The sequence below is a fragment of the Perna viridis genome, chromosome 2 (genome assembly GCF_037379345.1).
Source record: "Perna viridis isolate PV_CMFRI_1.1 ecotype Kerala chromosome 2, ASM3737934v1, whole genome shotgun sequence".
NCBI lineage: Eukaryota > Metazoa > Mollusca > Bivalvia > Mytilida > Mytilidae > Perna > Perna viridis.
Genome location: NC_142446.1, coordinates 4,525,796 through 4,542,834, shown reverse-complemented (window position 1 = coordinate 4,542,834; position 17,039 = coordinate 4,525,796). Strand labels below are relative to the sequence as shown.

At 33.5% G+C, this 17,039-nt stretch overlaps 1 protein-coding gene across 1 annotated transcript in view; it reads left to right on the top strand.

The window, feature by feature from the left end:
• Positions 1-16,437, top strand: part of LOC148623363 (WD repeat-containing protein 43-like) — a 33,971-nt gene extending 17,534 nt beyond the window's left edge. Inside the window, exons 7-17 of the mRNA XM_088565176.1 lie at positions 2,747-2,811; positions 3,536-3,698; positions 3,856-3,942; positions 5,799-5,921; positions 6,133-6,267; positions 7,492-7,610; positions 8,384-8,447; positions 10,645-10,758; positions 11,153-11,222; positions 11,908-11,966; positions 13,675-16,437. Of these exons, the coding sequence (XP_088421302.1) occupies positions 2,747-2,811; positions 3,536-3,698; positions 3,856-3,942; positions 5,799-5,921; positions 6,133-6,267; positions 7,492-7,610; positions 8,384-8,447; positions 10,645-10,758; positions 11,153-11,222; positions 11,908-11,966; positions 13,675-13,794 (1,119 nt within the window). The 3' untranslated portion in view covers positions 13,795-16,437. The remainder of the gene's footprint in view (positions 1-2,746; positions 2,812-3,535; positions 3,699-3,855; positions 3,943-5,798; positions 5,922-6,132; positions 6,268-7,491; positions 7,611-8,383; positions 8,448-10,644; positions 10,759-11,152; positions 11,223-11,907; positions 11,967-13,674) is intronic.
• Positions 16,438-17,039: the final 602 nt, after the last annotated feature.

The window sequence follows — 17,039 nt, the reverse complement described above, 5'->3', positions numbered from 1 at the left end:
ACGGCAACAGTTTGGCTGTTCAGTGTTGCTGTCACACTCATGTCAATTATCAAGCTTTTCACACTTTTCATCTGAAAATTTAGTTCCTAGCTAGATCTTGTCTATAAGTCAGAAACCTTCCCTGTGAGCAGTTGAAAATTTAGCCCCAAAAATCTTACTTTGGCGAGTATATATGGTAAATCTACAGGCCTGCATGAACTCGTTGATCGTTACAGTATCCATCTGCAGCATGAAAGCTTACTTGTTCAACATGTCATAGTTATCCTTTCCTCTTCGTCTAACCTGGATTTTACTTTTTATAAGCAACTCAGCGGGTGTTTCTAGAAATGCAGAGGACGCTTACCCTACCAGTCAATGCTCCCAGTTTTTAGTGGAGTCCAAGTTGCTCATTTACTGTTGTTACTTTGTATGTATTGTTTTGGTTATTTTATGTTCTTTGTTGTGTGTGTCTGTTTTCCAAGTCTGGTATTGTCCCTGGATTACATTCTTTTGATTTCTGCTAGAATTTTGGTTCCCTTGATTACTCTTTATCAGCTAAACCAGGAGTTGAAAACGGAAATGACAGCTAGAAAGTTTATCAATTTTAAACAGTTTAGTTTGCAGGTTGAAAACATTTTATTCATTATTTAAGACATGATGATGTGTCAATTTTAAATGGCTGCAAACAAAATTGCAGTCTTATATTGTTATGGTGCTGTCTTTGTCATCATCTATCGACGCTTGGTTTACATACAATAACTTGAGTATTAGTTGGTTTATCTCTATAAAATATTATAACAAGGTTACAAACTACTAAAGAGAGGTTTGTATTGATTTTTTGAGTGGTAGTCCCAACTGTTTTAGAATTAAGGCCAAAAAGGAGGCTAAAACAAGCATTTCATAGAATTCAACTGTGTAACTCCAGTAAAAGCTTATGAATGTCTATGATATTGTTCTACAATATTCAATTCCACAATGGTCAGACTTGGATTGGTTTTGGGGGTAAAGACTCAACCCTGCCAACCCTTACTATTTTAGCATAACTTCCAATTTTTGCCATTAATATGAATATGCCATAAGAAATTCTTACAATTTCTTATTATTTTAGTGGAAAAAAATGAAGATCCTGAATTTTTTTCCCATGGCATGACCATTTTTAGTTTAAAAATTAGTAAAATCAGCTTTGCAGTCTTTTTGGCGACTTTGCAAGTAATGTATTTTACAATACAATAAGTCTCAAATCTCTAGCACAACACCAGTGTTACCATTTTTCATAACATTAGGTTTGGAGCTCTGAAGACGTGAACTTTCCAGAAATTAGGGGCCAAAAATGGGGGCCAGGCAATCACTGTAATATAATTTATTTTTCGTCCAAATTCGAAATTTTTCTTAGGATACCTTATGAAAATCCATGGCTGCATTTTCAGTTCTGATATATCTATTTTGGTTTTAGGTTATAAGGAGTTAAAGGGGCAACATCCTTAAAAATGTCTGGATTTTGTCGTTACCAGTCCGATTTCAACGTAATGTTAGAAATAGCTTTCTACCTACGCTGTTTTGTTAGTTCTCAGATATTTTTCATTCGCTTTGATTTGTTGACATTAAAAATGCTGTGTTTACTTTTAAAAAACTTACAGAGTTCGAGTTCCATAGTCAATAATTTGTTGACATTAAATTTTCTTTCCTGCATTCATCATGCGGACGTTAAACCCCAACAAACAAACAAACAAACGAACTTCAATCAGTACTATCTTAGATTAAAACTATCTAATAACTGATGACTTAAATATTTCCTGTTATTATTTGAAATGACACTTTGATAAATGATAGGGTTTCAGATTCAGATTTTCACACCTTTTATTACCCAAGCCGGCAAAATGGCTGACAAGTTTGAGTTAGTGAGGGCTATTCTCTAAGATTTATTACTGAATGGATTGACTAGTCAGTTTGAGTGTTGGAGAAATCCATGGTTATTTATGTTGATTTTATAGTAGAAAAGTTTGGTACTTAGAATTGTATTAGAGAAATCTCGGGTGTTTGTGCCATCCAAGTTTGAGTGAGTGAAGTTCGACTATATCTCAGCTAATATATAACCAAAGTTTAACAAACTAGACAAGACGCCTCTACAAACAATCCACTTTTGGTTCTTCTTAAACAAGATGACCACCGGAGGATTCTAAGCATTTGATTAACCAATTCTCAATAATCAGCTTTTCTGAAACCACAGTTGCCCATATTATATTTTGAAACTTGGTAGAGTTGTTAAACTCAGAACTCTCTACAAATAATTCTCTTTTGGATGGCTCAGTGGATGGCAGCAGCCAGTCAAAGTTTCCGTCAAAACTGTGAGGAAGCATGTTTTTGGCATATTTCTGGGCTAATGCTTAACCAAGGTTAAGAATTCTTGGTGGCAGGAATGATGTAAGGAAGGACTTCCATAAATAAATTACATTTTGTTCCAAATGATAAGAGTTTGTAAGGTGAGCAAGTCAAGCACTTAAGAGCCTATAGCTGGTGAAATTTCTCCATACCATTAACAGGCTTGGGTTATTGTTTTCCAGAAAACAACTTTCAATGTTGATGCTAAATAATCACGAAGGCAAGGAACAATTCTATTAATTTTGAAGTTAGTAGGTGAAAAGTTAAGGTCCTCATGACTTTGAATGAACTTGAGTTAGGAAGAGAACCTTGATAATTGCTCATCAAGCTTGCTTTCATGTAAATACTCAGTCATGGAAATATTTAAACATAACTGATTCTGTTTCAGGTTGTGTTGCTCTGTGTGGTCACTCGGAATGGACAGGTTGTGATGTTTGAACATACTCTTAATGGGTAAGAAAACTTCAAATTATGGTGACAAGTACCTAGTTCAAAACTTCTTTAAATTGTGGTAGAATGGTATGATGATATCATCATTCTTAGTCTTTGGAATCAGGACAGCAACTCAAGTTTGAATGAAGTGATCTGCAGGGATTTATTTTGACTGTTGAGGCCTAAATGTTTTAAAAAGAGCCAGATAGATCCAGACTCCAAAAATGAGCAATCTTATACAATCAAGTAAAATTTGCTATTATTTACAGATTATGAAGGGGTCTGCTTGGAAGTCTTCAGTTTGGATCTTGCTTCTATCTAGATGTAAAAGATTTTCAGTGAATTATCTGCATTATATAAAAGGGATTAATAAAATTATCATATATCTTTTGTTATCTTCATAAGTTATTACAAGAACAGTAGCAGTAGTGAGGTAAAATTGTTCAAAGTGGCACAGTTTATCATAGCTTTCATTTAAATACCGTATGATGGGTGTAAAATTTGGTGATTTATATGCAATAAGGTATAGTAAAAAATTTGGCGTTTCTAATTTTGCAAATGCTTAGTTGTAATATAAAGTGCTTAAGCCCATAGTAAATATTTTGCAGAATTTAATTTGGCGTTTAAGACACTGCTAAAATATGCCAAAATAAGCACTGTACGAAAATTACTCGCTATACAGTATGTCTTAATCTCTCCAAACCAATTGTAATAACATTGTTATTTTATGGTATTCCATTTCCAGGAGGTTAAAAAAGCCATTAAAACCGAAAGTAATAATTCAGGTATCAACAGCTGGTACTAAAGACAACCTACCTATGCCTATACCCATACTGGCAGCTCATATATGTCACACTGACATCCTTATTGTTCATGGAAACTTCCTTAAACCTACATTTGAGAAAGTGGTAAGTGTTTCTTATAAACCTTCAATTAAAACTCTGTGTATATAAAATGAAAACAAGTACTGCCACAATTCTATGCTTTCCTGTTAAGATTTAGTATCTTGTGATAAGTAGGATTATTTTTTTTTGTGTTATCATTTTTTTACTTGGTTTGTTGTAGGCCTACAACTCAGCTGATCCTTTACAATGTTTGATAAGGGAAGATCCACGTAAAGTTTCATTCAGTTCTGACAAGTCTGTATTAAAGGTAAGACAAACTAATTTTAAATTCCCATTATACATGAATTTGTATTTTTTTTTTAATGTTCATCATTACGTTTGCATGTTGACTACTTCACATCCCCTCTGGATCTATTATACTGCCACTCTGTGGGTGGTGTAGTGAATTCCCCTTGTCTATCTGTCTCTTCAAATTTCTTTTCAAATATTACAACTCCAAATGGATGGATTGATTTCAAATTTTGTATGTGACTTTATTATACCCCCGCTTGGAGTGGGTTTTCTATAGTGATAGGGTTGTCCCTCCTCCTAGTACCCATATCTTATCCGTTATTCCTCCCATACCTCGGCATGAATTTTAATGAAACTTTCACAGAATCTTTATTACATATTCCCATTGGGCACTTTCTGTTTTAGATTTTTTATCCAAATCATTTGGAGGTCGAAATGTGCATGTTATCAAATGGGGAGGGTAGGTATCGCATTGCTCACAGATTTTTAGTTTAAATGGGGCATTCATTATAAGCAATATTGGTTGCTATCCTATGTTAACTTTCTGTATGAGTGGGGATGTAACTAGTATAACAGTATGTATAACTCTGTATGAGTGGGGGTCTAACTAGTATAACAGTATGTATAACTCTGTATGAGTGGGGGTCTAACTAGTATAACAGTATGTATAACTCTGTATGAGTGGGGGTGTCTCTAGTATCACAGTATGTATAACTCTGTATGAGTGGGGGTCTAACTAGTATAACAGTATGTATAACTCTGTATGAGTGGAGGTGTAACTAGTATCACAGTATGTATAACTCTGTATGAGTGGGGGTGTCTCTAGTATCACAGTATGTATAACTCTGTATGAGTGGGGGTGTCTCTAGTATCACAGTATGTATAACTCTGTATGAGTGAGGGTCTAACTAGTATAACAGTATGTATAACTCTGTATGAGTGGGGGTGTCACTAGTATCACAGTATGTATAACTCTGTATGAGTGGGGGTGTCTCTAGTATCACAGTATGTATAACTCTGTATGAGTGGGGGTGTCTCTAATATCACAGTATGTATAACTCTGTATGAGTGGGGGTGTCACTAGTATCACAATATGTATAACTCTGTATGAGTGGGGGTGTCTCTAGTATCACAGTATGTATAACTCTGTATGAGTGGGGGTGTCTCTAGTATCACAGTATGTATAACTCTGTATGAGTGGGGGTGTAACTAGTATTACAGTATGTATAACTCTGTATGTGAGTGGGGGTGTCTCTAGTATCACAGTATGTATAACTCTGTATGAGTGGGGGTGTCTAGTATCACAGTATGTATAACTCTGTATGAGTGGGGGTGTCTCTAGTATCACAGTATGTATAACTGATACTTGTTTGATATTTGAGGTTACGTTTAAGTTCTTTTTCTAAAACTTGAAGATATTTTTTCAAGAAAATCTGAGTTGTTGGATAGGTACAACAAACATTCAGTAGTATTTTTATGATGGTATTTTGTGAGCTTGTTCACAGTATTTTACGATGGTATTCATTGCTTGCTCACAGTATTTTTATGATGGGATTTTTTGGGCTTGCTCACAATATTTTTACTATGGTATTCATTGCTTGCTCACAGTATTTTTATGATGGTATTCATTGCATGCTCACAGTATTTTTATTATGGTATTCATTGCTTATTCACAGTACTTTCATGATGGTATTTTGCTCACAGTATTATTTGTCTAACATTTAGTAAGCATTTGACAGATCTTTATTGAAAACTTCATTTGACTTAAAGGTTTTAATTTGCTAAATTTGGATTTTTTTCACCAATTTATGTTGAGGTATTCAAAGAATAAGACATTTTAGATTTATATTCATAGTAATTGCTACTTTTCAGATAAGAACTCCAGATGTATCAAAAGATTCAACTGTATTAGTGCCAGGACTAATGGCTCCAAGTGGACCTTCTCAGGAACCTGGAAAACGTGCCAAGAGAAACAGGAAATCCTCAGTTACTGATGTATGAACTTTTTACAACAATAAAATTAGTATGCACCAAATTATTTCTCTGTGGAATACCTCATTATAACTTAACCACATTATTCCTGTGGCAACATGTTCATCTGACAGTAACTGAAAAAAAAAATATATTTACAGTAATATGTATGGGTCTGAACAAACTGAAAAAATTTTCACTTTAAATGTCTTCTACTTTGTTATGACTTTTTTAGATGAGTATGGAAGAGAGGTTGAATGCCATTAGTGTAGATCATCCAAAACAGTCAGCTAACAAACCCCCACAGGCTGATACATTAGCTAGGCTGCTGACACAAGGTTTACAAAGTCAAGACAAAAATACTATAAATGTATGTATTAAATAGTGCTGCAATGTGTAGAGGTCTCAACTGTACTTAATTCAGTCCCTAAGTTGGTCTCTAAAACGTAATTTTCTGTCAGTAAACATCAAAATACCTTTCATTAATGGAGCTGGAAATTTGTCATCTCAATGTGTATACTGGTAATTACTTTGATAGGTTGACAGTTGTGGTGTTAACACAATGTAATTATTTTGGTTGACAGTTGCAGTGTTAGCACAATGTATATGTTGCCCATCATAGACAAATAAGTAAGTGAATCAATCACCTATGACATTAAATATTGTTCTCAGGTTATGCTAATTATTATGTTATTAAGTAGTAAGAAAACCAGTCAGACATACATTTATCATCAGTTGAACAATGGAACCAGTAAGGTTTACTTTGAACCATCCATTTTTAATTGATTGAAGATGTCACAAAATAATTTTTTTTTTTTTTTACTTTATTAATAGGATAAAGAATCAGCTGGGTCACCCAGAAAAAAATATTTATTATAGCCCCCACACTATATATCTGTGGGATATATAGGTTTCACCCTGCCCGCTACTATTTTCTAAGCAGCTTGCAGCATTGTTATGATATAAATAAATTTCCTCTGATGCATTCTCTGCAACTCCTCCTAAACAACTTGCAGGATTGTTATGAAACTTGATGGCATGTTAAATAACCATATTGGGATGTGTATATTGACATTATTTTATGTTTCAGCAAAAAAAAAGTTGAAATGAAGTCTGTTGGACTTTTTCAGCAAAATGGTCTGATGCATTGTCTGCAACTCCTCCTCAATGATTTGCAGGATTGTAATGAAACTTTGTGGCATGTTAAATTACCAAGCAGGCTGCTAAGAAAATAGTGCACACAGATAGACAGACAGACAGGGTGAAGCCTATATACCCCCCAACTTTGCTTGTGGGGGTATAAATATTCGGGCATTGCCAACCACACTTAATATTTGGTAAAAATATTACTATAGGATGCCTATTATTGTTGAGTACATATTGAAATAATTGATGTTCTATGAGTAAATTTGTTTTCCTAGGATAAATTTCACGAAAAATCTTTCAAAGTGTAAAATTAGTCATAAGGTATGACGTCATAATACTTTGGTCTATTATGGCATCATCATTTACAACTAATTTTAGGCTTAAGATTTTTTGTTAAAAGGACTGCAGATTTTTAATTTCAACATTACTTAATATTTTGATATTTTAGAATGTACTACGAAATGCATCAGATAAGGTGATACAGAACACAGTACAGAAGTTGCCAATACAGACCATTATACCTCTGGTTCAGGAACTGTCTTCACGGATACACACTCATGCTGATATGTAAGTTAGTTTGTATTAGATATTTGTGGTTGGGTAATTCTCTGGTAAGATTCTATTATAAAATACACACAAATCATTCCATCTCTCCCAATGTTGTCTCAGCTTTCAATGGATGGATTGATTTTGAATTGGCTTCTGACTTTATATAGATGGGGCATATGTTGTAAGAAATTCTGGGTGTTGTACAATATCCACTTCCTGTATGAGTGGGGGTGTATCTAACCGTTGCCTATAACACATTCCCAAGTTAAATATATTTGATTCTATCTATTTCAGTCTGATAAAGCTGCTTTGTATAGAGTATTTGTATATATGTGTTTTGTCTGAAGAACTCATCGTACAGATTTTGATAATACATGGAGGATTCTTGTTTACTATACATAAATGTCATAATTCTTCTGTTGGAGCATTTAAGTTCCATCTTGGATATTATTTTAAGGTACTGTGAGATATTTTTGGTGCCCAAGTGTAATGCTGGAATGACATTACACTAGATGGGAATATGTGGTTTTTTATTTACCCTGGCTCTACTCCATTGACATACATGCCAGAGGTACATAGTGAACCTCATGTCTGTCACACTTTTGGTTTCTGGATGATAAATAAAACTGCTAACCAAATCTGTTGTGGACTGTTTATAAATTGTTAAATACATGTAAAATTTTAATATAGTGTATTACTTTTTTCACTCCCAATTTGGATTGCAGGGGTATCAGTCACCATCAGATCCTCTTTCTCAAGTTGTCTTTGAATTGATTTGTATTGTTTTTCAGGTCATCAATAGTTCTACGATGGCTGAAGACTCTTCTGACAGTCCATACATCCTATTTAATGACAGTCAGTATATTGTAATGCTAATAATTTAAAGCAAAGGGATTTGAAGTTTAAAAATAGAGTATAATACATTACTTTAACAGATATGTAAACTATTACCTGCATGGCAACCATACCTGCCATAACTTTTTTAGGGGGACATGTGAAAGGACATTTTCACAACGTATTTGGCAAACTCTATGGGTTTTACTGTTGTAATGTATGAACGAGACAACCACTTTGTATGAACAGGCCCTTTTCAGTTGAATAACAGGTGCATGCAGTGTAATTAATTGATGTTTGTTAGCCCCTGTTTGTGGTGATTTCCTTCAAGTCTAATTGAATTCTAAAAATTAAATGAGAAAACATTTTATTCACATACATGGTATACAAATGTATTTCTACTATTAGAGGGTGGGTGGGCCAGTACAGTAAAACGGGTCTGTCACTAGAAAATAGTCATTTTTGTTCATTTCTGGCCATTTTTTGCTACATGTGGAGTTGAACATCAGGAGCAAAGCGGGAACCAAAGCACTTTCATCCAACAACCTGTACCCTGTGAAGGCCACTGAAGCCAAATACAGTCATGTATGGGAGGTCAGGAATCCCTTGAAGGAACTATCCTGTGAAAAAATGAGGATTTTTTTTCCAATTTTTGGCCTCAGTTTGGCCTAAAACCAGAAGTAGTCAATACAAGGGGTCAACATAGAAAAGGTGGTGACAGACATCAATCTTATTTAGATTCCAGGCAAAATGGAGCACTATAGATTAATTCTGCTCTGGGGAGGGGCAGAGAAATGTACCCTACTCCCTAAAAAATCTCACTTTTTGGGGCAGCAGAAACTCCTGACTTCTTCTTTCAGCTCTTAAGTCATTATTTTTTTAACAAGCTCTATACAGGGATGATTTTCTTTCGTTTTTTAGCAGATTTCCGCTATTTCAAATTCGGATTTTACTGTAATGATTCCATTTTTATTGTATATTTAAATCCAGTTTTGCCAATTTCTGCTTTCTTTGTTGACCTCATAAAATCATCTTTGTCTATATCAGATAGCCTCATTTTAAAGCAGTCACACGGCTTGCAGATTGACACAAATTGTGCTTTCTTAAACTACTGTCAGAACCAATAAAGTGGAACCAGGGCCAATCCTGGATAAGTCCAGGTGCAGCACAATAAGGTTGAACATGCGTGGCTCTACAAATTTAAGACCTGTTAAATTGACAGTTTTGTCAAATTAATTGTACAGTAGAAATTAATCTTTAGAAAATGATAGGCTGTTCATAAAATAGTGGTAGGTCCAGTTGTGCTTCATTTTCTAATTGTCAATCATCTATAACCCAGATCAGCTGATTGCTCCTCTGAGATTGTTTATCGGTGATAAAACCTGTTGAGGCAGCAATTAACACCTTTTGTCAGATTTATGCTCAGGATTTATGGCTCTTCTTATCATAGAAATGAGATTGAAACACAAATTTAGGAGTTTCAATTTGGAGTTTTCTAGATAAGTTTGACAAAATCAGCTTTGGGACAAATTTGACCCAAAAAAATCATATTTGCCAGACAAATGGTCTAAGTTGTAAAAACATGCTTAAATCATGTAAGTTGGCAGGTATGATGGCAGCTGTGTAAACAGTATAGTAGCCAATTGATTCTGTTCATCCGTTCATCTGACATTTATATAGATACCTGGTTTGTGTAATCTGTTACTCAAAAAAGTATTAAACCAATACTATTCAATCTTTGTGCCCTTGTTTATATAGATATTAAAGATGTTCCACCTTTTATTGTGGAGAAATGTAATTATTTTTTTCTTACATGTTTAGCATGTTGAATTTACTCATCTTTTCAGATTTATACATTACATTAGGAAATTTGTAACCCACACTGTAGTTTTTATTTGACTTGTTCAGTGTTAATATTTATATTAACGATTCTTGCTTGCTGACAAATATATGATGGTCAAGACATGTATTGGTCTTGTTTTAATCTTGGTGAGGGGGAATCGTGAATATCTAAATGTTTCAATAGCTTTTAAAACAGATAAAATCAAATTAAGATAGGTGATATTTAAATTATTAAAAGCCTTATCGGAATTTCTTAGATCTGTTGAGACAAGATTTTGGAAATATTTCCCAAAGTTTTTATGCACTATAGAAAAAATACAGTTGAAAGATTTAACTATTGTCAACCTTAAAAAGACTTTACTATTTTTTGTAACAGTTTCCTGACATGGTTGAGAATTTGAGTGGTGTGTACCAGATGATGGATTCCAGAACTGTAATGTTTCATAAGTTGTCTCGCCTACAGGGAAAGTTAGATCTGGTTTTGTCTCAGGTAAGTGTTTAGATACGACTTTGATTTCTGTCCCTTGAATAAACCAGACATAATTCAGAGTGTTGTGAACAGGAAACATTGCAACATATATTTCTCAACTGTTTTCATATGTTTAGGACCACTATGAAAAAACATATATTATGGACTAACAAATTAATTCATGAAAGAAAGATCAATAAAAATCAAATGGTAATTATATGTTGTCCATAGGACTTAGTGTGTAAAAAAAGGTATTGTTTTCATATAATGTAGGAAAACTGTTGTTTCTATGTAATTTATTGGCACAAAAACATAAATATTCCATATTGGTCCTAAACATATGTTGCAATTTTTCTTGTGAAGTTACTGTAATCTTTATCTCAGTGTATTCTATATTTCTTTTTTTTTTTTTCAGATAACAAACCAGGAACAGACTGAGGTAGAATCAGGATCAATAGAACAGCCTTTACTGATGTACCAAGAGGGTAGGTAGTCATTGGTTACCAATGGGGTATTGTATCTCTCACCAACCAAGTTACCACTGGGATATTGTAAGTCTAGTATTGACCCTCTCACCAACCAAGTTACCACTGGGATATTGTGAGTCTAGTTTTGACCCTCTCACCTACCAAGTTTCCACTGGGATATTATGAGTCTAGTTTTGACCCTCTCACCTACCAAGTTTCCACTGGGATTTCGTAAGTCTATTATTGACACTCTCACCAACCAAGTTACCACTGGGATATTGTAAGTCTAGTATTGACCATCTCACCAACCAAGTTACCACTGGGATATTGTTAGTCTAGTATTGACCATCTCACCATCCAAGTTACCACTGGGAAATTGTTAGTCTATTATTGACCATCTCACCAACCATATTGGTCAGTTATAACTTGAAACTTGTAAGGTTCTAGGTGAAAAATTTTGGAGGAAATATGCAATTAAGTGAAGAGCATGAATATCAAAATATTACCCAGAATGTCACAGAATTAAACAAGTCCATGACACAAATCACATGTAATTTCTGTCGACCTCGAAAATAGCTGAATATCAGTATATAGAGAAAATTTATATATTAACAGGTTCAAATTTATTTCAGTAATATAGATAAATGCTGCCATCTATCTAAAATTCATTCTATTATTGTTTAAAACAATATACTCTTTATAGAATCATCTGATGAGGATTTTGGATTGACAGATTTTGCTCCTACACAGTCAGATACTGAGGTAACTTGAAGTTTAAGGGTCATGTGAGCTTATGCCATCACTGAATGTCAATGTATTGCTTCAATTCAGCATATGGTCATTTTATAAACAAGCTGTCAACTGGATCTAATTTTCCTTATTTTTGGAGGTAGCTTGTATTGCACGGCATACAATACAAATATTATACACACCAAAAAACGGTAATCCTTAATTTTTAGCTCACCTCGCCGAAGGCCATGTGAGCTATTGCCATCACTTGACATCCGTTGTCATTAACAGTTTTTCAAAACTCTTGTCCTCTGACACTTCTTGATCAATTGGAACCAAACTTGGTATGAATTTTCCTTGGGGTATTTTTCATAGAACTGTTGTAGGGATTTTCGATCCATGGAAAAACATGGCTGCTGTTACTAATTAGAACAAGGGATCAGTCAGATGTTTTTCTCATATATCTCCAAAACTGTTCGGTTTAGCCAAATTCTTTCAATTGCTGAAATGAGCCGTATTATAAGGCCCACAAAAAACTCCAGAGGTCAAAGTTTTCTGATGACTTCATGTAAGAGTTATTGGCCTTGAAATGTGAAAAACAACACTTTTTTACAGTTTTCAGCGTATATCTTTAAAACTATGATAGATAGAATGAAATTTTCAGTTGCTGAAATGATCCTTATAAGGCCTACAAAAGATTGTGGGATCAAAGTTTTTGGACGACTCCTTGTTAGAGTTACTGCCCTTGAAAGGCAAAAAATTATATTTTTGTAGCAGTTTTCAGCCAAATATCTTGAAAGTTATAATAGATTGAATAAAACTTTCAATTGATGGAATGATCCTTATGATAAGTCCTATTAACGTCTTCTTGAGTCAAAATGGGTTGGACCACTCCTTGTTAGAGTTATTACCCTTGAAAGGCAAAAATTTAATCAGGTGAGCAATTCAGGCTCCTAGTAGCCTCTTGCTAGTAAAATTCCAACTTCTTTTAATCTGTAGTTTTATTCTGTTGCTGTATTTTTTCTATCAAAAGTGTTATGATTGATATTAATGCATTTAGCTATAGTACTTAAAGATACTAATAAAGATCTACCAAAAATTGGCTTACAATCATAAACTGATACATTCAGCAGAATTAATCAAACCTTGATAATGTATTTAATTTTAAAATTTAGGAATATTTTTTCAGTGACTGAATTATTCAATGAAATGCTGAATAACTGCTGAATGTGTGTGTTGATGATAATGGAAATTACATTCATGAAATCAGTGGCAAATTCAGAGGAGTCATGGGGATATTCCCCCTTTTACCCCTCTTAAAATTGCATGAAATTTTGATGTACAAATTTCACAACAGAAAGTTTTGCATCTCTCCACTTACAAAACTCATATCACAGAACCACTCATAGTAATGATTTTCTTTATTATATTTTGGTATTCAGGTTATATTTTTTATATAAAATGTTGAAAAATAATCATTATTTTTACTGAAAAAAGTCCTAATACATTCATGAAAGTAATGCTCATATTTTTGCAAAGTTTGTACAAGTGCCCTTATTTTTCACGGAAAAAAAATGTTGAAAGCCTGTATGAATGATTAATTTATCTGTACTGTATATTGACCACTTGTTCAAGCTTATATACTGGCTGTATATCCTTTACCTTTCGGCTATATTGAATGCATTAGATCTTCATTGAATGAACAAATGGCATGGTATGAAAAATGATTTTATTGTTTTAGGACAATTTAGATCTGTTTGATGATGATGAAGATGATATGACCATAGAAGAGAAACAAAGCAATGGGGTAATTTCAGATTCCAATGTAGAAGTGGAGGATGATATGGAATCTGATGAATGAAACTATGGTCTGTGGCAAAGAAATAGTGCAATATAAATAGCTACCATAGCTACAAAGGATGCTGGTCCATGGCATCGGAGTAAACACTCAGGGTCCTTAACATCTTCAAAGATGTGTATAAATGAAGAAATACCCTGTAGCATTATGATGAAACTATTTTTGTTTCATTAAATAGTTTTGGTAAGCTGATAAAGTGTGTGTGATAATACGTTGGTTATTGATCATTTAAAGTCAAAGAAAATCCTAATTACACACAATAAATGTTCTTATCTGTGAGAAACAATGTGTTTTGTCTTTCCAGTCATGGAGGCTGTGAAGGGGCGTTTAGACAGTTTATTTCACTTGTATTTGGTTGAGGCTTGTTTTTAACAATAGTTATTATAAAAATGGGATCATATCTTTTCTCATCATCCTGATTTTCATACCTTTTATACAAATTCTGTTAAATTATATTTTGGTCAAATATTTAAGTGTATTGCATTGTTTTCAGGGACATCAATAAATAAAGTTAACCTTAAATTAGATCTGTGTAAAATTTGGACACCAGGTTTCATACCATAACAAGGGATTTGGATTTATTTTGAAGGTTTTGGCACCAGTATTTTAGGAATATGAGACACAGGGTTGTGATATTTCTGTGCATTTCAGCTTACACAAATCTGTATTTGACTGTTTATTTAGTTCTGATTTTGCCAATCTATCCTGTTGTTCCTAATATCTCAACCCAAGAGACAGAAATAACCATCAAATGGGCTTAAATTGCCTACTTTTTGTCAACTTTAAAAGTTGTTGTATCATAGATCTGGTCCATGATTACCAGCAAAATAATTGTGTTTATATAATTTAAAGACCCCCTTGCTGTAGTCTATGGACACTTTTTGCCTATACATGTATTAATAGCCAACTGCTGTTTCTGAGACCAAAATTAATGTTCTTGTTATTGATATTTGTAAATTGCTTTTTTTCTTTACACATTTCTATAGTCTTGTTTAAATTTAGCCTTCTTTATCAAGTTGGTCCACACCAAGGTCAAATGTGTGACTTTGATGTAGCACTCAAAAAATTAATCTTGGGTGTTCTCACTTTTTGGACTGCAGTAGGTAAATGTTGAAAAAGCTTTTTCATTCTTTTTCAAATATTTTATCACAATTCTGTGAGCAATGATGCATCTTGCTTGAATGTAGTGTGTTAGTATTAAGCTTGGCCCTACAGAGCATTTTGAGTATAAATGTCATGGGGTTTTCTATGAAAATGCAGAAATATATCTTAAAGAAATAAGAGGGAGATAAAGATATATTTGTCTATTAAATATATATTGTTTGAATTTTTCGGTTTCAGATAAAACAAGAAACCAAGTAGTAGAAACAGTTTTAAAAATTTTTTGTTTTTATCTCCCAAACTGTACTTACTTGATACCTAAAGCCCTGTATTTTACATTAACTATATTGGAAACTGATGCTGTGCCTGACCAAAATTTAGATATAGTGTCTTCACATACCCAACAAGTTCAGTGCTTGACATTTATATGTATTTTGAAGTACATGTATATAAAGTATAAAAGCAGAAATATGTATGTGATCAGTAAATATTGGTTACTGAGGTACTGAACAAAGTAATGATTTTCTATGGTTGGAGTAATATTATCTTGGTGCTCAGATTTTTTATGGTTGGAGTTTAATATGTTATCTTGATAGTGCATCTCCTTTATGACAATAATCTGATGTTTCTGGTTTATCTCAAAATGTATCGCAGTATTCAATTAGTGTTATATGTATATTTTATTTTTAAGCTATATGCATGGCTATGAACTATTACACTTTATCTATCTATTAGAAGGATAAGGATCTACAAATGAAGTATGTGATTTTTTATACATAACCAACTTAAGACTAGGATTTTCTTTTGTTAAACAGTGAATTTGTTATTTTTTGTTACTACTAAATATACTCTAAAAGTAATCTATGAAACTACTGTAAAAGTTTTTAAATGTTACTGCAGAATTTCATATGAAATTAAAAGTCAATACTAGTGTCATGCCCATCTTTAACTTCATTTATTTTGAAGGAATATGTATTTTTACTGCATTGTCATATCTATTATTTACTGATAATCCAACTTCAAAAAAATTGAAGCAAGCTGAGAACTTAACTTAACTTGGACATGAGGAAGATTGTATTGTCAAGTGAGAACTTTCAAGTTGCCTTGAATTTAAAGTTAAATTTTTAGTTCAATGAACCACCAAAATACTTTTCAGTTGCATAATAGATTTATATTAACTCCATAGGAGGCCTTATCCTACATGTACCTGTTACTGCCCAGTGGTGGAGCAAGAAATTCCTAAATGGAGAAGGGACTGACTGGTCTGAAAGGAAGCCCTTTTCAGTAATTTCTATGTTTCTAGCATAAGTGTGGTAGTCCCTCCCTCTTGTAAAACCTTTTGTTTCAATGTTTTTTGCCAGCATCAACAGTGAAAGCAGGTTTAGTATCCACTCAACTTTGTCTGTCTGTCTGACCACTATACTAAGGGGTACCTACTTTATGTAATCTGCAACTCAAGAAGTATGGACTCCTTGCACAGTGTTTATATAGGTACTGAAGATGTGCATTTTTTATTATGAAGATATTTGATAAAAGTATCCAACACTTTAAGTAATTCTAACTTAGCCTTTTGTCACTCTATGTTGATCAGGGTACTTATTTTGTGTAATTCAGACTCAAAAAGTATTGTACCTTTACTATTGAAATTTTTAAAATACATATGTTTAACTGATCCCATTTTTCATCACCTTTTGGTGTCATCAAATGTTACTTAAGCTTTGCATAGTGTTTATATACATATTGAAGATATCCTATAATGGGTACATTTGTTTAACTTGGTTAGGTATCAACCATTTTTATCCTGAAGGGGGCTTGAATTTGATGTCTGATAAGAATTTTTTTTTATACCCCATGCAACGAGTTGCAGAGGATATATTGTTTTTGACCCATCCGTCAGCCCATCTTCAGCTTTCTAGACTTTTTTTTTAAATGCTTGCAGATATTGACATGATTTTTGGTATACAAGTTCACCATGACAAGTTACAGGTCAGGTTTAAATTTCGTTCTGCTCCGATGATTTTTACCGAAAATACAAGCCTTGAACTTCACAGAAATAACAGTTCTCCTGACTTTTTGCCTGAACGCTTGCAGATATTGACATGATTTTTGGTATACAAGTTCACCATGATAAGTTACAGGTCAAGTTT